Below are 21,704 nucleotides of genomic sequence, written 5' to 3'. Positions count from 1 at the left end.
GCAGCGGTGCAGGAGGAAGCGGAGCAGGGCGAAAAGAATGATGTCACGGAATTGTCGCTTGTAAACTTTATTGTAACTTTTCTTCCGCCGCTTCCAGGTTTAGACAATAGAACAAAGTGGTGAAAGAACAACAAAATATAGCATTAGTTCCCCCAATAAAGTAATTCACGTATACAGTATACATTCTTTTTCACAGTTAACCTAAAGATCACTTTACAACTTGATTCACTGTGCGCATGCTAACTAAAGGAGAGAAAAACGCCTTTTTTTTTTCTTTTTTTTCCCTTTTTTTTTTCTTATGGAAGAGACATTGAAAAATTGGGTTAAAAAAAAAAAAAAAAAAAAAAAACCCTAACCAAGGCAAAGAAGAGGAGGGGAAAGTGAAGAGAGAGAAAGAGAGAGATAACTATAGCATAAATAGGCAGTTTCATGTTGTTGGGATGTTTGTCTCAATAGCTACCTCCAGTACACACAGATAAACCACGAAAAAAAAAAAAAAGAAAAAAAAAAAACCAAAATCAAAAACAGGACTGGGGAAATAACGAACTAAAAAACCCAAATTAAAAAAATAAAAAAGTGCACAAATGTAATATCACATAACTCCTCTAGCGCTGAAAGCTATGTTAACCAACCCACCCCCCACGCCCCCGGAAAGAAGAGAGAGACAGAGAGAAAGACAGAGAGAGAGAGAGGATTTCACAGTCATGTTTTACAGAAGCTATTGCGTTACACTACCGCTAGTTAATAACTGGCAAAAGGCAGCGAGCTCCCGGTGCCTCCCGCCTCCTGCGCATTGTGTCAGAGGAGAATCGGGAAAGTGCTGCTCGCAGCTATATTGTTTTACAGCAATAAAAGGGGTTGGGGTTTTTTTCTTTTTTTTTGGTGGTTTTTCTCTTTTTTTTTTTTTTTTTGTTTTCTTTTTTTCCCCCCTTTTTTCTCTTTTCTACGCTTTGTTTTTCTGGTTTGTTGTTTTTGTCCCCCCCCAGCCCACCCCTCCCTCACACCGACTGCCATTAACGTGGGGCTCGGGGGCTCCTCCACCCCAGCAGCGCTTGCCTTTCAGTCCTCAAAAATCCCTTTATTTCTTGTCCGCCTTCTGTGCTTCCCCTTCCTCGTCCACCTCCTGGGCTCTTTCCATTTTCTGTTTTTCCAGTTCTTCCTGCTCGCATTTGCTGCTGGGAAACTTGTCTTTGTTGTTCTCCTTTTTCCATTTCATCCTCCTGTTCTGGAACCAGATTTTGACCTGCCTCTCTGTCAATCCCAGGGCATGCGAGACCTCGATCCTCCGTTTGCGGGTCAGGTAGGGATTAAATAGAAATTCCTTCTCCAGCTCCAGCGTCTGGTAGCGGCTGTAGGTTTGCCTCCCCCTCCTGCGTCCGGCGGCTGCTGGGGGATGGCAGAGTTGGGGTGGGAGAGGGGAAAACGAGAGAAGGAGCTTGAGAGAAACACAAACCAGGCTCGGCCAGCGGCACCGACAGCCCAGGGGGCGCGGGGAGAGGGTGCTGCAGAGGGGAGAGGGGCCGGGGGGAGAGGGAGAGCAGGGCAAGGGAGAGGAGGAGGGGGGGTCGCCCTCAGCCCACCCCGGCTGGAGCTGCGCTCTGCACGCTGATCAGCACCCCCAGCGCAACAACAGCGCAGCCGGCCCCCAAAAACCCCGAAAACGGGAAGAAATCAACGGCTGCAGCCCGGAGAGGGGAGGCAGCGCGGCCGAGAGCCCGGATCGAGCGGCCAGCAAAAATGAAGGGGCTTTTTGAGGCTATAAAAGTGCCATAAACTTTAAGGACGCTTCCTTCCACAGAAAGCCCGGCTCGCTCAGCCCCCAGAAGAAAAGGTCTCCTTCAGGGTAATTAAACTATAAAGCAATTTACAAGTGCAAAAGTTTACCCCCATAAAGCAGTAAAATACAGTCACCGGGGGGAAGAAAAAGGCAGCGAGAGAAAGAAAGGCGGCAAAGAAGGGGGACAGAAAGAAAAGCAAAATACAACACCACCAACAAAATAAAATAAAGGGGCTGGGGGCGAGCTGGGGGTTGCTTTGCGGGGCTCGCCCTTCCTCGCCATCCTCGCCTCACCTTGCGGTCGCATCCAGGGGAAGAGCTGGGTGGGAGAAGGGCTCTGCTCCGAGCTCTCCGCCTCCTCGGCGAGGCCGCTGGCGGCGAGCTTGCAGTCCGCGTACTGCACCAGCTCGGGCTCCTGCGCCCCGAACAGGCTCTGCCGCTGCAGGGGCTCGTAGCCGTAGAAGTTGCCCGGGTCCCCATGGCACGCCACGGCGCACGGGTTCTGCTGGTAAGGGGAGCTGGAGAGCGACGAGGCGCCGTGGTAGAACTCCTGGAGCTGGGGCGGGGGCTGGAAGGAGCCCCCCGAGCTGGGGCCGTACACCACGGTGGGTCTGCCCCCCAGATCCTGCGCGAAGCCACAGTCATAGTAATTGGGGCGCAGGGAGTCGCCGGTTTTGTATTTGGAGAAGAGTGAGTTGACAAAATAGGAGCTCATTTTAATTTCAATAAGAGGTTGGTTTTTTTTTTTCCCTTGTCCTTTTTTTTTTTTTTAAAGCAGGCGGAAAAAAAAAATTAAAAAAAATATTTAAAAAAAAAATCACCCCCACAACAAACCAGACCACGAGAATCTATTAGCAAAAAAAGAAAGCGCTAAGATGCTAAGCAACGACAGTTTGTGATTTCCAGGAATATAAAAGGAGGATATAATCAAAACTCTAAGCCTGCATGATATTGAATTCTTTCCTCCCCCCCCACCCCTAAAAAAAAAAAAAAAAAAAAAATCGCCACTTAAAGAGTTCTCGCTTTACATTTCCAAGAAGAGATGCCAGTTCATAAACAGTTTTCAGTGATTTACTTCAGCGCAAATGAGTTGTTTCATATTTTGCAGTGTCTTTTCATGATCATTTGCATCTATTACCAAAACCTCATCCTATTGGCTTCTCCTTACTCCACACGGACTCTGCACCGCATGATTGTGAAAGGAAGAGTGTGGGAGAATAAAGAAGGAAAAGCGAGCGAGGGGGAGCGAGAGAGGGAGAGGGAGGGAGAGGGAGAGGGGAAGGGAGGAGGAGGTGGGGTGAATATACGGATTAAATATGTTTAACTACCTCCATTAATGAGATATCGCTCGCCTCACAACAAATCACGTACCTAGACCACCCAAAAGATTGATTTTTGGGGAGTGTTGGAAAATTAAAGAGGAGCGCTCGCAGTCGTTAATTTCAAAATTTTAACGAGGCAGTTTTAGCCTTTTTAAATGTCAGGGTCGCTTTGGAAAACTGTAAAAGAACACGATTTAATTGCTACCAGTTTTAAAAGGTCCTATAAATGTAATTGGTATTTTAATACAAGTTATCAAATCATACAGCTTCTTATCCTAAACATATTTTAAAACAAACGAGGTAGTCATATTTAACATTTTAATGATCAATTTCCTTATTATTGATAAAGGTTTAACTATCGCATGAAGGGAATTGCGTTTGTAATAGCCCCAAAAAAGGCCGTAAACTGTTTAACAAACTATAAAGCGCCATAAAGCCGGGGATGTTGTTGTTGTTTATGCCGCACTCCATAAAAGCCGTTCGGGTTTTACGAGCGCGCTCCTCCGCCGCTGTCAAGCCCAGCCCTGCACTGGAGCCTTGCGCGGCCGCGGCCAGGCGCGGAGGTGTCAATATTGAATTAAAACCGTGACACTTTTCCAGCTAGAACATCGGCTTTGCGCCCTCGCTGCCTCCTCCTCCTCCTCCTCCTCCTCATCCTCACCCGGGCTCGCTCGGGGTGGCTCCAAACTCCGAATTTGCGGCTCCGCGGCCTCCAGGGCAGAGACCCTCCCCTCTCCCCCCTCGCCCCCAGAACTTCCAGCTCTTTATCCCATCCCTTTTTATTCCGTTCTTTTTTAGTTCATTCCTTTTTATTTCATTTTTTTTTTCCCTCCACTCCACTCCTTCCCAGGGAAAAACCCGGGGGGATGGGGATGGGGGAGAGGCGCGAGAAGCTTTTCTCTTTTATTGGCGTTTGGTACCAGCGGAGCCAAAGTTGCCCCTCGGATGCCAGCGCTGCAATTTTCCACCGCCGGAACACACAGGGGGTAGATTTGGAAATTCATTTCTCGCAGTCAGCAAATATTACCCAGACGTTTCTCAGTTAATAACGACCCGCGCCCGCCCCGGCCCCCCCGGAGCCCCCCGCAATTCCGCCTGGGTTTTCCTTCCCAGCCTCTCTTTTCCCACCTCAATTTCGGGTTTTTTCCCCGCTTTTCCCCGCCTGTTTCTGCTGTTTCCCCACCGCCTCCGTCTGAGCGCAAAAAGTGAATTTTAGGAGGGTTCGGCTCCTGCCCGCCTCCGGCTGAGGGACAAAATTCAACCTCCACCGCACGAGAAAAGAGGGAAAAGTTGAAATATTTCCGCTCTTCTACCTTGGCTTAAAAAATAATTTGAAAATCCTCACTAAAATTATCAGTGGGGAAAGGCAGGAAGGCAGAAAGGAAGAGGAAAAAAAAAAAAAGAAAGAAAACAAAGATAGCAACGGAATAAAACTTTAAACCCATCCTTTGAGAAATAATTTAAGTAAAGACGCTTCCTTTATTTTGCGCAGGGATAATTCCAGCCGAGCCTAAGAGCCTTTCCCAGTAATTATTGCTGCTGGAGTACTTGCGGCGCTATAATTAAGGCTTTTTTCGCCCCTCTAAAAGACGAGTTAACATTTTCTTTTTTCTCCCCACTTTTATTGCCGATCGAGCAGATTTTGGGTTTCATCGCGCGACATAAAAATGGTGCAGAGGAGTAAACAGAGCTTTGTAACCTGGCCGAGGGGGATGCCGGAATATCCAGGGAGGGAGGAAAAAAAAAAGAAAAAAATTAAAATGGAATGGGAAAAAAGTGATTTTCCAGCAGAAGTTTCTCCTGCTGTGGCTGTTCCCGAGGTTTGGGAAGGGGGAAAGGCAGGAACCGGCGGAGGCCGGGAAGTTGCGGTGGGAAGGGGAGGTTTTGCTCAAGTGAGAGGGGTTTGGGTGCTCCGGGAGCCAGCAAAGCCCCGAAATCAGTGGCTGATCCTAAATCACCGCCGCGCCGGCCTCGGCTCCCGATGAAAGGAAAATGTTTCCATTCCAAGGAAAAGCGAGCGCGGCCGGCGCGAGAGCGCGGCGTGGGTGCCGGGGAGAGATAATTTATAAACACCCGGCGGAGGAAAGATTTATTGGGAATTCGTAAGGCAAAAAAAATAAAAAAATGGAAGAGCCTCGAAGCCTTTCCTTGCTGAACCTCAAGTTTGCTGCGCTCTGCTCTCGCCCAATGCACAGGGGCCAGATTTTTCTTCATTTCGCTCATTTGTTTCTGTTTGCGCTCGTATTTCACGCCGGGGCGTTGAAACGGAGCCTCGAGGTGCCCAAACTTTGCCTCTTCAAATGAGATTTCCCACCCTGGGCTGCTGCGTGTGGGTTTGAATTGATCCGCCCTCACCCAAAATCTCGATTTTTGGAGCGGCGGGAGCGGTTTCTGGTGGAACTCGGGAGCAATTCTCACCCGGGGAAAAAAACCCGTTTATACCAATTTGAAAGAAAACCCATCTTGAAATTATTGCCGCGTTTGTAGCGGGAGAATTGCAACATCTGAGTCAATTTTTTTTGCCTCGTAATTCTGAGGAATCAAAGGCCAAAATCAAAGCGAACTGGTGGAGTTAAAAGTTGACATTTTTGCCGCCGCATCAGGGGTGTATTTATATGTACCCCAAACCCGGGTGGTTTAAGAGCATTTTGGGTTCATTTACTCGTTTGTGGCATTAAAAAAAAAATATTTCTGAAGCTGTTAAAGTGAAGAATTCGAGCGAAGAGCATCAGCCCTGCCCAAAGATGGGGCAGCCACGCCAGAAATGAGTGGCTCAACTTCTAAAAGAAACAAATGCTCTTGTTTTGTTGCATGCTTGAGTTGGTTTTTTTTTTTCCTTCTTCTGTTTTCTTTTTTTTTTTTTTTTTTCCTGCGGTGGCTGGGATTATAAAACACATAAAATATCGAGCGGGGAAAGCGCAGATCATCCTAATGGCCGAGAGGAAAAATATTGTCCCGGTTCTGCGCGTCCCTTTCTCCCCGAAATCTTCCAGCCGCTCTCTTTTTTCAACCCTGCAAACGTAAATCTGCGGGCTTGGGGTAATTTCAGCTGTCCTCCCACCCCCAGAGCAGCAGAAAACAAAACCCGGCTCTTTTTTATTCCCTTTTAAACGAACATTTAGCGGAGATGCGCGCCCCACCTCTCACCGCGGCTTTGCCGCCGCCTTGCCGCGGTGTTTTTTTCCCTTCCCAGCCTGGCATAATTTAAAAAAAGAGGAGATGCGAGCTGTAAAATGGGCAAAACAGCGATAATTAACCCAATATTTTACCTAATGGGCGCGCGGCGCTCGCGCCTCTAGCGTGGAGCAACGGCTCCACCTCGCGGCCGCGCGCGGAACTGCAGCGGCGCGCCTGCCGGGGAAAAAACCCAAAAAAGGGAAAAAACCACCAAAATTCAAACCGCCGCTCCGCGCCGCGAGCATGAAACAGCGTCAAAAATGTAAAAAAAGGGAAGGAGGCGAGGGAGGAAAAGAGGGGGGAAACGAGAATGGATTTTTTGTCGCCTCTCCGCCCTCGCCGCGCGGGAGTTTCCTCCAAGTGCGGCAATAAAAAAGTAAAAATTATTTAAAAAAAAAAAAAAAAGAGGCGAAGTGGGTTCGCTTCTGAAACGAGCTATTGTTTCAAATTCCGAGACTAAACAATTGGTCATTCTGCTGCCCGGGGGGCCAGGGGGGGCTGTAAAGTCATCAAGAGCTTCCCCAGCCCAGACGTCTCGCCAGAACTTCGAGGGTGCGAGCGCTGGGGGTGCCTCCTGTGCGTGCGTTGTTGTTGTTGTGTGCAGGCCTGGAATTGCTTTAAAGAGAGGAAAAAAAAGGGTAAAAAAAAAAAAAAAGGGGAAACAAAAAAAAAAGAACAAAGGGGATCATCCCGAGCGCTGGATTTTCACGGCATCTGCAAGAGAAGAATAAATTAACAAAAGTCCCTCCCCACCTTTTATATTTTTTCCCCCCACAATTCTGATTTTTTGACATGCCTCTCCCTAGGTAAAAAAAACAAGAAAAGGAGGAAAAGAAAAGAGAAATAAAAGGCAAAAGAGGGGAAGCGGGCGAGCCCTTCCGCGCGGGGCTTCCCCGCGCTCCCGGCTCCTTGGAGTAATTTAGGAGTTCCTGAAAGTTTCCTTGCGCCGTTTCCTTTACAGCCGCTCAGTTCCTTAACCTTCAGAAATTTATACCCTATAAACTTTTATAGCGGTCATATTCTTTTATGGCAGCACACTGCGCTGGATTTTCCTTTCTTTATGACAAGTTCCTTCCCTTTCTCTCCCTTCCCTCCGCAAGCCCCAAAAATCTTCCTTCTTCTTTTGTTTTCTTTTCAGGGCTGCCCCAAAGAAAGGAGATTTTTTCCCCCTTTTTTCCCCCTTAAGAAGTGAAATATTGCCCTTTAGAGCGGCCCATTTTGTTAAAAATTAGTGGGAAGGGGATTGCGGGCTCTGCTTCTCGTACCTGTTTCCTGCGGGGCTCAGCAGGACTCGGGCTTGGCTTGGCGCTTCTTAATTGTTATCATTTTAATTTTTAATTTTTTTTAATATAAAACCACTTCCCAGGCGCTCGCGGGGCTCCGTGAGCGATAAAACGTCACAGGAATTTCGGGAGGGAATCGCAGGAATCGCTCCTGGAAAAAGGAAACCCGAGGTGACGCCGGGCGGGGAGAGCGGGTGGGGTTCCCCCGTTGGGTTTTTTGGGGGGTTTGGGGACTTTTTGGGGATTTTTGGGTTTTTTTTTCATCTTCTCGGGGGAAGTTTTTCCTTGGGCCAGAGGGGAATAAAGCGAGGAAAGGCGGAAAATCCACCCAGAGCCTTTTCCCCCGGGCCGGGGCGGGAACGAAGGGATGGAAAAGCCAAAAATCAGAAATAAACCCGCGAGCAAAGGGGAGGCGCAGCCGCAGCCTCGGGCTTCAGAATTTAAAATGATATCCGAAATAAAGCGTCAGAAAAGGACCAAGCTCGGGCGGGACCCAGCAAACTCTCGCTGCTCCGGAGTGGAATCATTTCCACTTCTCCTGGGCCGATTTTTGGAGACCTGAACCCAAAAAACGCCAGGAAACCACGGCGGGAATAATTCCAGAATTCGGGGTGAGGAACACAAGGACAGCGCTGCTCGTTGTTCTAAAATCGGTTTTTATTCTGGAGCATTAAAACATCTCTGGAAAATACATCCGGGCTGGTGCTACAGAAAACAATTTCCCCAACATTTCCTTTTTTTTTTTTTTTTTTTCTTTTTTTTTTTTAAGATTATTTCCTAATAAAACCAGCTAACATCTTCAATTCTATTCTCAAAGAACCTCATAATCGTCATCTTAAAAATATCTGCTCTTTAGCACAACTCTAAGGAAAGTGAGGGAAAAAAAACTTCCTAAATCCCGGTGGCCGATGGGGTCGCAAAACATCGAGGAACTCGTGGAAAACGCGTCTGGAAATGAAAATAAAGAGGATTTGGGCAAATCCGAGCTCCGCTGGAGACGTGGAGGATTCACCAAACCGAGCTGGAAAAATCCCGCCCCGCTCGAGCATCATTTCCCACCCGTTTTATGTCATTGAATCGCAGGTTTTTTAAAAAATAAATCGGCATTTAGAGAAATCTTCCTGCTGCCCGCAGCTCGAAACGCCTCAAAAATGGAATTTTTTTAGTTGGGATTTTAAACCCAGAGCGAAGTTTGGTGGCGCTGAACTCCCGCCGGCAGCAGAAGGGTTAAATTTGGAGCCCCCAGGAGCAGGATGGAAAGTTTCACACGAGGAAAACCCAAAAAATGAACCCAAAAACCCAAAAAATGAACCCAAAAACCCGAACAGTTTTCTGGGGAATTGTCTGAAACCCTCCAGCTCTGGTTTCTCTTCAAGGCGGGGAGAGAATTTGGGGTTTTTTGGGGTTTTTTTGGGTTTTTTTGGGGGTTTTTTTGGGGTTTTTAACCCTTTTTGAGAGGGTTTGGAGCGGCGGAAATTTCAGCGCAGCTCCGCGGGTTTTATCTCGGGATCGAGGAGGGAGGGGAAGGAAAAAAATGCAGAAAAAAAACCCCAGAAAAAAGTGCAGGAGCGGTTTGCAAAAATGCAAATCCGCGAATCCTCGCTATCGCCGCCGCCAGATTTGTGCTGGTTCCTCCTGATAAACTGCAGGAAAAAATGGGTTTTTTCTGCTTTTTTCTGCTTTTTTCTGCTTTTTTTTCTGCTTTTTTCTGCTTTTTTCCTGCTTTTTCCTGCTTTTTTCCTGCTTTTTTCTGCTTTTTCCTGCTTTTTTTTTTCCTGCTTTTTTCTGCTTTTTTTTTCCTGCTTTTTTTCTCATTTTTTCTCATTTTTTTATCATTTTTTCTGCCTTTTTCTCCTTTCCCCCCCCGTCCATATCCCGGAGCCCCTGGGACGCCTCAAACTCCAAACTCCTCGCACGGAGCCGAGTGGAGAGATTAATTTCTATTTTTTATTCCATTTTTCGGGTTTTTTCCCGGCCACTACCAACCGCAAAACTCTTCCGAGAACTTTAAAAAAAATTAAAAAATATCTTAAAAAGAGCGAGAAAAAGCCACGGCAGAGCGAGAACACGAGCTGCAGCACTGACAGAAACACGAGCACGAAACACGGGTCACAACAGGAACCGAGCTGAACTAACCCCCCCTGCCCCCCGCCCTCCCCGAACCCCAAATCTGTCCCTAAAGAGAGCAAAAAACCCCAAATCCCGCCCGGGATCCGCGCTGCGGCCTCGGTGAGGATGAGGATGGAGCTCGCGGGGAAACCCCAAAACCCCGCGGGGCCGCCCCGAGCCCGAGCGCGGAGAGTCCAAGTCGTCCAAAATAACAATTAAAAATAAAGAATAAAAGAAAAAAAAAAAAAAGCCGGGCTGGGGTTGGCGCTTTTATCTCTGCAGCAGCTCCAGGAAAAAAGTCCCAAAAATCCTCAATAAATTATAAATATCGAGCGCTAGGAACGAGCGGCCCCTCCCTGAAAGCTCCACGAAGGTAGTTTGTTTTTCTTTGTTTTTTTTTCCTTTTATTTTTGTACTTTTTTTTTTTCTTTCTTTTTTTTTCTTTTTTTAATTTTTAACCTAGAAAATCCCGTTCTTCCTCTTCTCTCAGAAGCTGGGGGTGACCTGGCGGGGGTTCTTCCGCCCTTTTCTCTTTCCCCTGAATCATTGACCAGGCGGCTCGGGGGGCGCCCCACGCTCCCCCCTCTCCCTTCCCCTCTCTCTTTTCTCTCCTCCCCACCCAAAACCGGCCGTTCCTGCCCCAAAAAAGATCCCGCGGAACTTTTCCTCCGAGTCCCAGCTCGGCCGCCGTCCGAATTCCGCCGAATAATTCCAATTCTGCACGGCGAACGGAGCAAAAAAATGAAATATTGAGGGGAAAAACCGGGGGGGGGACCCCAAATCGGGGCTGGCGAGGAGCGGCGACCCCGGGCTGGAGCTGGCAGGTGATTTGTTGGGTGTAATTAAAGGCGAGCCTTAATGAATGTGTCTGTCCTGCAGCAGTTTAATTAAATCGTCTGGGTGCTCGGCCACCGCGGGAGCGTCTGGGAGGGGTCGGGGTGGGGGAATTGGGGGAAAAAATCACAAATCTCTGTCCGTGCGTGGGGAAAAGAAAGAGCGGGCAGGTTTGGGGGTGGCCGCTTTGGGGTCGGGGGTATTTTTTTATTTTTTGGGGGGGAAAATTAAATAAAAAAGGGGAAAAAGTTGTTCTGACACTGGGGGGGGAAGGGGAAGAAGGAAACAGGGGAAGAGAAACGAGCCCCAAAAAGGAAACAGGAAAAGAAATGAACTCAAAAGGGCCTTCGGGCTGAGCTCTCTCCGGAAGGGATTTAATAAGTGAAAATAATCAAAATTTCAGATTTTGGAACGGCCGAGCTGGGGCTGGGGGAGGATCCGGCGCTGGTTTTGGGGAAAAACGCTGAGATTTGGGGCCTCGGTGTCTGTCTCTGTCACTCCTCGTCCCAAAAAGGGCCGGGCCTTGCGCTGAGTTACCTCAGGAAGAAGAAAAAGGATTTAAAACACGAAAATAACCAAAGTTTCAGCTGGAACGGCCGAGCTGGGACTGGGGGAGGATCCGGCGCTGCTTTTTGGGGCAGTTTGGAGAAAAAAGCTGAGATTTGGGGCTCTGCCTCTCCGTCCCGTCACTCCTTGCCCTAAAAGGAGCCGCGCTGGAGTTTCCTCCCAAAGAAAAGAGATTTAAAACTGGAAATAACCAAAATTTCGGCTGGAACAGCTCGGTGGGGAGGATCCAGCGCCGCTTTTGGGGCAGTTTGGAGAAAAACGCCGAGCTCGTGGGCTGTGCCTCTCCGTCCCGTCACTCCTTGCCCCACGAAGACCCGCGCTGGAGTTCCCTCCGGAAGAAAAGTGATTTAAAACTGAAAATAACCAAAATTTCAGCCGGAACAGCTCGGTGGGGAGGATCCAGCGCCGCTTTTGGGGCAGTTTGCAGCACAAGGCCGAGCTTCGGGGCTCTGCCTCTCTGCTCTCTGATTCCTTACCCCAAAAAGGGTCGGGCTTTGGGTTTAAACTGAAAAGAACCAAAACTTCGGCTGGAACAGCGCGGGGCGAGGATCCGGGGCTGGGTTTTGGGGCAGTTTGGAGATAAATTCTGAGATTTGGGGCTCTGCCTCTCTGCCCTCTGATTCCTTTTCCCAAAAGGAGCCGCGCTTTGGGCCGAGTCACCTCCAGAAGAAAAGTGATTTAAAACTGAAAATAACCAAAACTTCAGCCGGAACAGCTCGGTGGGGAGGATCCAGCGCCGCTTTTGGGGCAGTTTGGAGATAAATTCTGAGATTTGGGGCCTCTTTCTCTGTCTCCTTTCACTCCTTGCCCCAGAAGGAGCCGCGCTTTGGGCTGAGTTCCCTCCTGAAGAAAAGAGATTTAAAAACTGAAAATGACCAAAACTTCAGCTGGAACAGCTCGGTGGGGAGGATCCAGCGCCGCTTTTGGGGCAGTTTGGAGAAAAACGCCGATGCCGGGGGCTCTGCCTCTCTGTCCTCTGATTCCTTGCCCTAAAAGGAGCCGCGCTGGAGTTTCCTCCCAAAGAAAAGAGATTTAAAAACCGAAAAGAACCAAAATTTCAGCCGGAACAGCTCGGTGGGGAGGATCCAGCGCCGCTTTTGGGGCAGTTTGGAGATAAATTCTGAGATTTGGGGCCTCTTCCTCTGTCTCCTTTCACTCCTTGCCCCACGAAGAGCCGCGCTGGAGTTGCCTCCAGAAGAAAAGTGATTTAAAAACTGAAAATAACCAAAACTTCAGCTCGTGGGGGGAGGACCAGCACCGCTTTTGGGGCAGTTTGGAGAAAAACGATGAGAGGGCTCTGCCTCTCTGTCCTCTGATTCCTTACCCCAAAAAGGGCCGGGCTTTGGGTTAAAACTGAAAATAACCAAAATTTCAGCTCGGTGGGGAGGATCCAGCACCGCTTTTGGGGCGGTTTGGAGCAAAACGCCGATGCCGGGGGCTCTGCCTCCGGCCTCACTCCTTGCCCTGCTCCTTGTTCATCTTCTTCATCTTCATGCGGCGGTTCTGGAACCAGATCTTGACCTGGCGCTCGCTGAGGTTCAGCAGCCGCGCCACCTCGTGCCGCCGCTCGCGGCTCAGGTACATGTTGAACAGGAATTCCTTCTCCAGCTCCAGCGTCTGGAACTTGCTGTACGGGCAGCGCTTCTTGCGCGAGGAGCGCGCCTGCAGCCAGCTGGCGGCGGGGTTGGCTGGGGAATGGGGGGAAATGGGGAGAAAAAGAGGCGTAAATTGGATTTTTAGTGAGTTTTTGAAGGGTTTTGTAAGGGTTTTTGAAGGGTTTTTTAAAGGGGGATGGGGGGTGGTGGGAGGGGCGGTGAAAGAAAATGAAACGAGATAAAAACAAGACAAAACAAGAGCAAAGAAGAGAAAAGAAAAAAGAAAAGAAAAGAAAAGAAAAGAAAAGAAAAGAAAAGAAAAGAAAAGAAAAGAAAAGAAAAGAAATAAACTGAAATGAAACAAAAATAAAATCCCAAACAAACAAACAAAAAAGAACACCCCAAAACCAAAACTGAAACCAAGCCAAACCAAATGAACCGACCAACCGAGAAACCAAAGCCAAACCAAAATCAAAATAAAAACTCGAACCAAACCAAAACACCCAAAACAAACCAAAAAACCCAGACGAACAAACAAAACAAACTCCTGACTGAAACCCCAACCCTCCAGGCCCAAAAAACCTTTAAAAAACTCAAATAAACCCCGTTAAAAACTTCAGAAAAACCCAAAAATACTGGGAAAAACCCCAAAAAACCCCAAAAATTAAAAAAAATTCCAGCGGTGCCGGGACCGGGATTGGGGGCACGGGGGGCGGGGAGGGGAGCTGGCCCCGCACCCCAAATTTGGGGTGAACCCCGAGGGGTTTGGGGGGATTTCTGCGGCTTTGGGTGAATTTCTGCAGCTTTGGGTGAATGTCTGTGATTTTGGGTGAATTTCTGCAGGTTTTGGGTGAATCTTTGTAGGTTTTGGGTGAATTTCTGTGATTTTGGGTGAATTTCTAAGAGTTTTGAGTGAATCTTTGTAGGTTATGGGTGCACCCCGGAGGGGTTTGGGTTCATTCCTGCGGGTTTTGGGTTCATTTCTGCAAGTTTTGGGTTAATTTCTGCAAGTTTTGGGTTCATTCCTGCAAGTTTTGGGTTCATTTCTGTGGGTTTTGGGTTAATTTCTGCAAGTTTTGGGTTAATTTCTGCCGGTTTTGAGTTCATTTCTGTGGGTTTTGGGTTCATTCCTGCCGGTTTTCGGTCCCCCGGGGTTTTTGGGGTCCCATCCCCCCTCTCCCCACGCTCCACACAATTAAACCAACCCCAAAAATTCCCTTTCCTCCCCATTTCCCGGGGTTTGCTCCCCCAGACCCATCCCTCAGGGCGGGGAGACCCGCAGGGGATTTCCCCGAATAAATCCTGACAATTTCAATTTTTAAAATTATTTTTTGGCCCAAAAAAAACCTCTCTGGCTGCCACAAACCCTCTGGGAGCTGCTGCCGGAGGCCTGGACCCGGAGCCAAAAAAACCCAAATAAATGTAAAAAAAAAAAATAAAAACAAATAAACGATGAATTAAATTTTATTTTTTTTAACAAGTATGACAATTAATTTTAAAAAAATGAAATAAAATTATAAAGGGATAGAATTAAAAGTGAAAGCAAGAAAATTTTAAAGTAATGGAAATAAACGGATGAATGGATAAATAAATAAATAAAACTAGAAATAACTAAATAAATAAATAAATGAAACAATTTAAATTAAAAATAAATAAAAGCCCACCAGTCACGCTCGCGGGTGGGAGAAGCTGCGTGGCAATGGTGGAATAATAATTTTTTTTAAAAAGGATATTTTGGGAATTTTGGGAATTTTTTCCATCAGGGGAGGGGAGGGATTCACGAAATTTTGGGAGCAAAACTCCACCCCGCTGGCAGAGGCCGAGGTGGTGAAAAATCTCTATAAAAAAATCAATATATTGAATATTTCCCATGTAAAAATAAATAAAATAATCATCCAGCGGCGGTCCCGCCCCGCCAGGTTTTGCGCTGCTCTTTCCTCCCCGTAATTGCCTCGATCAAATATGCAGAATTAATTATTGAAGAGGAGGAAAGCTGTTAATAATTGATATTGTTAATCCTGCTCGCCATCCTTTAGATCGGCGACTTTGGGGCATTTTGGGGCGTTAAAATGTGATTTTATTCCTTGGCTGCTCGCAAATCCCCGCGCAGGAAGGAGAGCGGGGAGAGGTCCCGGCACCTCTTTTATTTTGGTTTTTATTTTCTTTAAAATCCAGTAAAATAAACGAGCAGCTTCCAGGCAGGGATTCATCAGGGAGAAACAAAAAATAAATAATAAAAAAAAAAGGGGAAATGGGGAAATCTGCGCCAGGACTCGCTGCAAAACAGCCCGAAATTCAATTATTATTGAAACCAAAAAACCAGAGCGCGCCCAGGCTTTACCAGCGATTATTTTGGGACAAAAAGTTCCATTTTCGGGTGTTTGGTTTGCCGCGCTCATTCACAGCCAGGCCCGAGTTTGTTCTGGATCTCTGCCCAGCACAAGAGAAAAGGACTTTTCTTTTTTTTGTGGCTGCGGGCGAGTTCAATGATAGGGGAAAAAAAGGAAAATAAATTAAAAGTAAATTTAAAAAAGAAAAAAAAAGCGCCACCAGAACGCCGCGCAAGAGGAAATCGCGAGGGGGGAGAGAATAATTTCTGCTTTTAATGGGAAAAAAAAGTTCATTTAAAGGGGGGAAAATGGGACTCTTGGCCCGGCAGGCGCTGCTGCTCTGCCAGGCTGGAAAAAAGCGGGGTTTTTATGGAAAAATCGGGGTTTTGTAGAAAAATTCGGGGTTTTTATGGGAAAAATTCGGGGTTTTGTAGAAAAATTCGGGGTTTTTTATGGGAAAATCTTTCCCGGGAAGGCGAAACGGCTGCGGGGTCACCAGGTGACAGCGGGAGGTGACAGCGCCGCTCCAACCCCAGATTATCATTAAAAATAACAACAATAATTATAATAATAATATTAATAGCATTAAGTGCCCCCCAGGCGGATTATTAATATTATTTTTAATCCGTATTTCAGGCGGAAAAAGCTGGAGCTGAACGTTTCCCCAGTCTGGCTAAACCACGAATAAAAACTGATATAAAACCGATATAAAACCGATATAAAACTGATATAAAACTGATATAAAACTGATATAAAACTGATATAAAAACCGATATAAAACCGATATAAAAGCGATATAAAAGCGGATATAAAGCTAATTAACTCCAAGCCCTCCCTCCTTCTCCAGGGTTTTTTTAACCCAGGGAAGGAGCGTGACTTCGGAGCACTCAGCCCCGCGTTAATCAACAAACAATTAACAGCACAAATCAACCGCGCGGCCGCCAGGAAGCGCCGGCAGAGCCGCGGGGGCAGCGCGGAACCTCCGCGGGCCCCGCTGAACTTTTTCCCCGGAGATTTTTCCTCTTTTTCCCCATTTTTTCCCTTTTTCCTCTCCCGCTCTCCTCCCCCGCGGCGTTTCCGCGCTTCGCTCACAGCGAACTTTTTTTCCTGGGGATTTTTCCTCTTTTTCCTTTTTTCCCCCCTTTTCTCTCACCCTCTCTGCCCCCGCGGCCGCGGAATTTCCTCCCTTTTCCTCCTTTTTCTTCCCCTTTCCCCCCGTTTTCCTCCCCTTTTTCCCTGTTTCCCCCCTTTTCCCCGTTTTTTCCCATTTTCCTCTCTTTTCCTCTCTTTTTCTCCCTTTTCTCCCATTCTCCCCCGTTTTCCCCCCTTTCCCCCCCCGTTTTTTCCCCTTTTCCTCCCCTTTTTCCCCCTTTCCCCCCTTTTCCTCCCCTTTTTACCTTTTTTTTTGTCGCCCCCGCCCCGCGCCCGCGCCGGCCCCGCGCGCGGCCGCACGTCAGCACAGGCGGAAAAAATAAAGAACCGAAAAAAAAAATTAAAAAATTAAATAAAGCGGCGCTCAACGCCAATATTTTGATTTTTTTTTGTTTTTTTTGTGTTTCCGCTTCCTCCCCCCCCGCGCGGTTTTGGCTGCTGGGAGGGGCGGGGCTGGGATTTGGGATTTTTGGGTTTTTGATTTTTTTTTTTTTTGAGCTGTTCGGGGAAGACGCCGAGGCGGCCGCGGGGCCTCCGGGGGCGATCGCGGGGATTGAGGGGGGATGGAGAGAAAAGCCATCTCTGCGCCTCTCGAGAAGCTCGGGGGGGAAATAAATAAATAAATAAATAAATAAATAAATAAATAAATAAAAGGATAAACACGAACCGCCCCCGCCCCCCTCCCGGCCGGGACTTCTTTATGGTCACACACAGATATAAAAACAACTAAAAATCCGCATTTTGGGGGAGAAAAACCTTCCCCGGAGCACTGCCGAGGACGATGGAAGTAATTATAAATAATTATAAATAACTATAAATAATTATGATAAATAAATAAATAATAAAAATAAAAATAAATCATATAAATAACTATAAATAATTATAAATAACCATAAATAACTATAAATAAACAATTATGAATCATTAGAAACAATAAATAAATAATTATAAATAAGTATAATTACTTATAAATAAATAAATATAAATAATTATAAATAATTATGAATAATGATAAATAATGATAAATAATGACAAATAATTATAAATAATGATAAATAATTATAAATAATTATAAATAATGAACCGTCCGCCACGGGAGGAAGGATGCTGAACAAGCCAAAAAAAAAACAAAAAAGAAATTCCAAATATTTCAATGAGTAAAATTTGAAATATTTCAATTTCAAGCCGCCCCTGGGTGCACCCTGAGCTTTCTTTGGGCTCGGCGCTGCCGCATTTTCCTGGAAATAAATTGAAAATTTCGGGATCTCCCGCGGCCGGACAAAGCCGCGCTCATTCCGCTTTCAGTTCCCCAAATTCGGGAGCTTTGGGGCCGTTTACGAGGCCAGTAAAAGGCAGAGGCGGCTTTGTTCCCCATTTATTGCCCGGGGAAGAGAAAAAAAGGGGAAAAAGGAGAAAAAAACGGGGAAAAAAAGGGAAAAAAGGGGGAAAAAAAGTGAAAAAAACCAGGAGAAAAAAGCCCACGCTGCGTGTCCAGCGCCGCCCCCGCCCCGCTCGCTTTTTAACTTGTTTTTCCCCCAAAATCGGAGATTTTTGAGTGGTTTTTCGCTCTCCGGTGCTCCGAAATCCCGAGGATAAATTGATTTATTTCCCGCGGTTCTGCGGCCTCGTAAATGTTGGGTGAAGGGAAAGGTGCTGCCCCCGATCCCGGGAAAATAAAATAAAATAAAATAAAAAGTGATTTTCCTGGAGTCGGGCCGTAACAGTCGCACTCAACTTCACTCTCATTTTTCTCCGTGTTTTTCCCCCAAAACTTGAGATTTTTGAGCGGTTTTTTTGCTCCTCGCGGCTCCCAAACCCCGAGGATAAATCGATTTATTGCCAGAAGTTCTGCGGCCTCGTAAGTGACGGGTGAAGGGAAAGGTTCTGCCCAGGGCGCGGGGAAAACACAACAAAATAAATAAAAATAAATCGAAATAAATGGAAACAAACCCGGATTTTCCCGGCTTTGGGGCTCGGTTCGCCGCCCTCACCCAGCGAGGGCTCGGCGCTTTTCTCCCGGGATAAATCCGGGACATCGCTGCCAGCCCGGGATAACCCGCACCGGCGCTAAAATGGGGGAAAAAATCCAATTTTCGCCTTTTCCCGGCCGCCGGCAGCGAGCTGCGGGGCTCCGGTCACACGGGGGGCGATGCCGATGATGATGATGGTGGTGATGAAGGCGATGAAACCCCCGCACCCCAACGCTGAGCGTCCCCCCGCCCCGATCTCCGCAAAAAGCGGCGATTTTGGGGCTCCTTTGGTTAAAAAGCGAAATCGCCCGGGGCGAAGGGCGGCGGAAATTTGAATTTAATTTCATTTTTTGGCAGCCCCGGGCGGGAGGAGCCGCTCGGGCCGCGGGCTCCGGCCGAGGGGAGCTCTGGGGACAATTTGGGGACAATTTGGGGACAATTTGGGGACATTTTGGGGACGTTTTGGGAACATTTTGGGGACATTTTGGGGACATTTAAGGGACATTTTGGGGACATTTTGGGGCCCAGCCGAGGGGGGAATGCCCCCAGGTGAGACCCGCGAGGTCCCCTCTCCTTCCCGGGGATTATTCCCAAATAAATCCCAAAATCCGCGCTGCTCCGGGGGGAAAATCTCTGGTTTTTCCAACTTTTCGCGCTTCTAACTGATTTTTAAATAATATATTTTAATTTTTTTAAATTTTTCCTCTCCTTTTTGGAGCTCGCCGCGGGGCTGTGGGGTTGGCGAGGGAAGCCCGCGTGTCACCAGCAGTGAAATACGAGCGGGCGCTCGCCCTGTCGTATCTCTCGCCTTTATTGCCTCCAGAAATTATTCCTTTTTTTAAAAAAAAAAAATAAATATAATCAAACCAGGCAGTCCCACAAAGGAATTCGGGGGAACTCCGCAAGCGCCGTGAGAGCGGGGGGAAAAAATCAGATTTAAGGTTGAAAGTGGCTGCGTTTACCCAGCTGATGATAAACAGCGCTGGAAAAGGTGAAAAATGGAATTATTGAAGGGAAACACCTGCTCGGTGCCCGGCCCCGGCTCACCTGCAATAAATACACGCCCGGCAAGGAAAAAAGAAATAATAAAATAAAATAAAATAATAAAATAAAATAAAATAAAATAAAATAAAATAAAGAAACACCTGCTCGGTGCCCGGCCCCGGCTCACCTGCAATAAATACACGCCCGGCAAGGAAAAAAGAAATAAGAATCATAAAATAAAATAAAATAAATAAAATAATTAAAATAAAATACAATAAAATAAAATAAAGTAAAATACAATAAAAAGCCGGCGCGGCTGCTGTAAATAACGCTGGCAGCGTGTGAGTGTGTGCGTTGTGGAGCAAATAAATTTCAGCGGGAGGGATCCTCGGAGAGGCAAAACCGAGCGAGAAAAAGCTGCAAACTCGCAGGAAGAGCAGCAAAAGCGTCGGCTCTGCTGCTCCCGAGTCTCCGCGCCTTCCGGAGTTTATTTTTTATCTCTTCGTCTCTTTTGGAGCATTTTCTGTGCTGTAAATAACGCCGGCAACGTGTGAGTGTGTGCGTTGTGGAGCAAATAAATTTCAGCGGGAGGGATCCTCGGAGAGGCAAAACCGAGCGAGAAAAAGCTGCAAACTCGCAGGAAGAGCAGCAAAAGCGTCGGCTCTGCTGCTCCCGAGTCTCCGCGCCTTCCGGAGTTTATTTTTTATCTCTTCGTCTCTTTTGGAGCATTTTCTGAGAGGGGCTGGGGGCCTGGAGAGCCGGCGGTGCTGCCGGGGGTTTGAATGCTCCGTTAAAAGGCAGCAGAGATGGAATTGGGAGTGCTTCTTCCCAAAAAAACCCAAAAATAACCCAATAAAACCCCAACAACAACAACCAAAAAACCCACAAAAAAAACCAAACCCACAAAAACAAAACAAAACAAAAAACAAAACAAACAATAAAAAACCACACAAAAAAAACAACACCACCCCAAAAATTGGAGGGGGGAAACTCAAGGAGCGGCGTGGAAAAATCTGAATTTTTGGGAGAAACGAGGCGAGTTTGGCCGGGTTTGAAATGCGGGCGCGATGTGCGGAAGGGAAGTGGGGAAAAAAAATACTGAAAAAAAAAATAAAAATCGGAGCGAAAACTTTTCCGGGGCTTTGCTGAGTCGGCGCCGAGCGGATTTGGCTGCGAGGGGGAATTGGGGATATTCTGGTTGAAAATCCCTTTTTTTGGCTGTGGAGGGAAGGAACATTTCACCCGAATTTCCCTTTTTTTTGGCTCTGGAGAGCAGGAACATTTCACCCGGGAACATTTCACCCGAATTTCCCGAGGGCCGGGACCCCTCCTGGCGCGCAGATCGCCCTTTCCCGCCCTCCAAACCCCAAATATTTCGGGAATATTCCCATTTTCGGCCCTGCCGCCGCCGCCTTCCGCTGGTTTGTAAATTTTGGGTTAAAACCGGAGCGATTTCGGCTGGTTCCTCCCGGAAACGCCTTTAAACCACTTTTTAAAGGAGTTTTTTTTTGTTATTTTTTAATAAAACTGGCGGCTTCTTGCGGCCGGTGTCACCTCCCGAGCTCCGGAGGAGATTTGGGGCTTTGCCCTCCCTGGGCAGGATTTTGGGGCATTCCCCGGGATTTTCCCCCACCTGAGGGATTTGGGGTTTTTCCCGGGCCGGTTTGGGTTTGGGAGCGCCAAGGGAGGAAAAAAGCTGAGGGCGAACTTCCTTTTCTGCGGAAAAGTGTGGAGATAAAACCGCGATAACTCAGCCTTGGAGCGCTCGTTTTAAAGACATTAAACATTCCGATATTGTCATTATAATAACGCCGATTATCGCAAAAAACCCAGCAAATTTTGGGGGTTTTTTGGGGTTTTTGGTTTTTGTTTTGTTTTGTTTTGTTTGTTTGCTTTTGGGTTTTTTGGTTTTTGGTGGTGGGTTTTTTTTGGGTTTTTTTTTTGTGGGTTTTTTGGGTTTGTTTGTTTGTTTGTTTGTTTTGGTGGTTAGTTTTTTATTTTTGGTTTTGCCGTTTTAAAGGCATTAAACATCCCAATAATTGTCATTATAATAACGCCGATAAGCACAAAAAACCGAGCAAATTTTGGGGGTTTTTTGGGGGTTTTTGGTTTTTGTTTTGTTTTGTTTTGTTTGTTTGCTTTTGGGTTTTTTGTTTTTTGGTGGTGGGGTTTTTTTGGTCTTTTGTGGGTTTTTTTGGTGTTTTGGTTTTTTGTTTGTTTGGTTTGGTGGTTAGTTTTTTATTTTTGGTTTTGGTTTTGGTTTTTTGGGTTTTAAGGAAACAGAATTAACCCCCCACCCTAATTTATGAACAACACACTTAAGCACGTAAGAGGTCATGAAAGAAACCTCAGTCAGAGTCTCCCCCTCCCCAGCACGCGAAATTCCCTCCTGGAGGGTAAAACTTTGGGGAAAAAAATCCCGAAATAAGTTTCTGTGGCCTAAAAAAGTGAAGGATCCACCTTGGCCACTTCGTGGTTTTGGTTTTTTGGGTTTTAAGGCTCAGGAAACAGAATTAACCCCCCACCCTAATTTATGAACAACACACTTAAGCACGTAAGAGGTCATGAAAGAAACCTCAGTCAGAGTCTCCCCCTCCCCAGCAC

The 21,704-nt window shown here is 47.0% G+C and overlaps 2 protein-coding genes and 1 long non-coding RNA gene across 4 annotated transcripts in view; 1 reads left to right on the top strand and 2 right to left on the bottom strand.

Annotated features, from left to right (window-relative positions):
* Positions 1-51: 51 nt before the first annotated feature.
* On the bottom strand, positions 52-2,763 carry HOXB8 (homeobox B8). 2 transcript variants are annotated; one of them, XM_039704654.1, is made up of 2 exons: positions 2,072-2,763; positions 52-1,386 (listed from the first exon to the last, which is right to left on the bottom strand). In XM_039704654.1, the coding sequence occupies exons 1-2, from the start codon at positions 2,490-2,492 to the stop codon at positions 1,079-1,081; spliced, it is 729 nt and encodes a 242-aa protein (XP_039560588.1). In that variant the 5' UTR covers positions 2,493-2,763; the 3' UTR covers positions 52-1,078. The 2 variants fall into 2 exon arrangements, with proteins under 2 accessions (XP_039560588.1, XP_039560589.1); XM_039704655.1 differs by having other exon boundaries at positions 52-1,383; positions 2,072-2,762.
* On the top strand, positions 1,180-9,292 carry LOC120500167. Its single transcript, XR_005627042.1, has 3 exons — positions 1,180-1,300; positions 7,643-7,730; positions 8,416-9,292. It is a non-coding gene; the product is annotated as an uncharacterized LOC120500167 (long non-coding RNA).
* Positions 9,293-12,153: 2,861 nt separating this feature from the next.
* Positions 12,154-21,704, bottom strand: part of LOC120500175 (homeobox protein Hox-D9) — a 39,236-nt gene continuing 29,685 nt past the window's right edge. The window contains exon 2 of the mRNA XM_039704675.1: positions 12,154-12,757. Coding sequence (XP_039560609.1) covers positions 12,522-12,757 — 236 coding nt within the window. The 3' untranslated portion in view covers positions 12,154-12,521. The remainder of the gene's footprint in view (positions 12,758-21,704) is intronic.

This window comes from Passer montanus, unplaced genomic scaffold, assembly GCF_014805655.1.
Source record: "Passer montanus isolate IOZ18808 unplaced genomic scaffold, ASM1480565v1 scaffold179, whole genome shotgun sequence".
In the NCBI taxonomy this organism is placed as follows: Eukaryota; Metazoa; Chordata; class Aves; order Passeriformes; family Passeridae; genus Passer; species Passer montanus.
This window is presented reverse-complemented; position numbering and strand designations above follow the sequence as displayed.

Bases quoted from the DNA above. Each gene is read 5' to 3' on its own strand.
- HOXB8 (XM_039704654.1), bottom strand. From the start codon at position 2,492: ATGAGCTCCTATTTTGTCAACTCACTCTTCTCCAAATACAAAACCGGC. The intron at 1,387-2,071 runs GTGAGGCGAGGA...GCCATCCCCCAG, and splicing joins CCCCTGGATGCGACCGCAAG to CAGCCGCCGGACGCAGGAGG.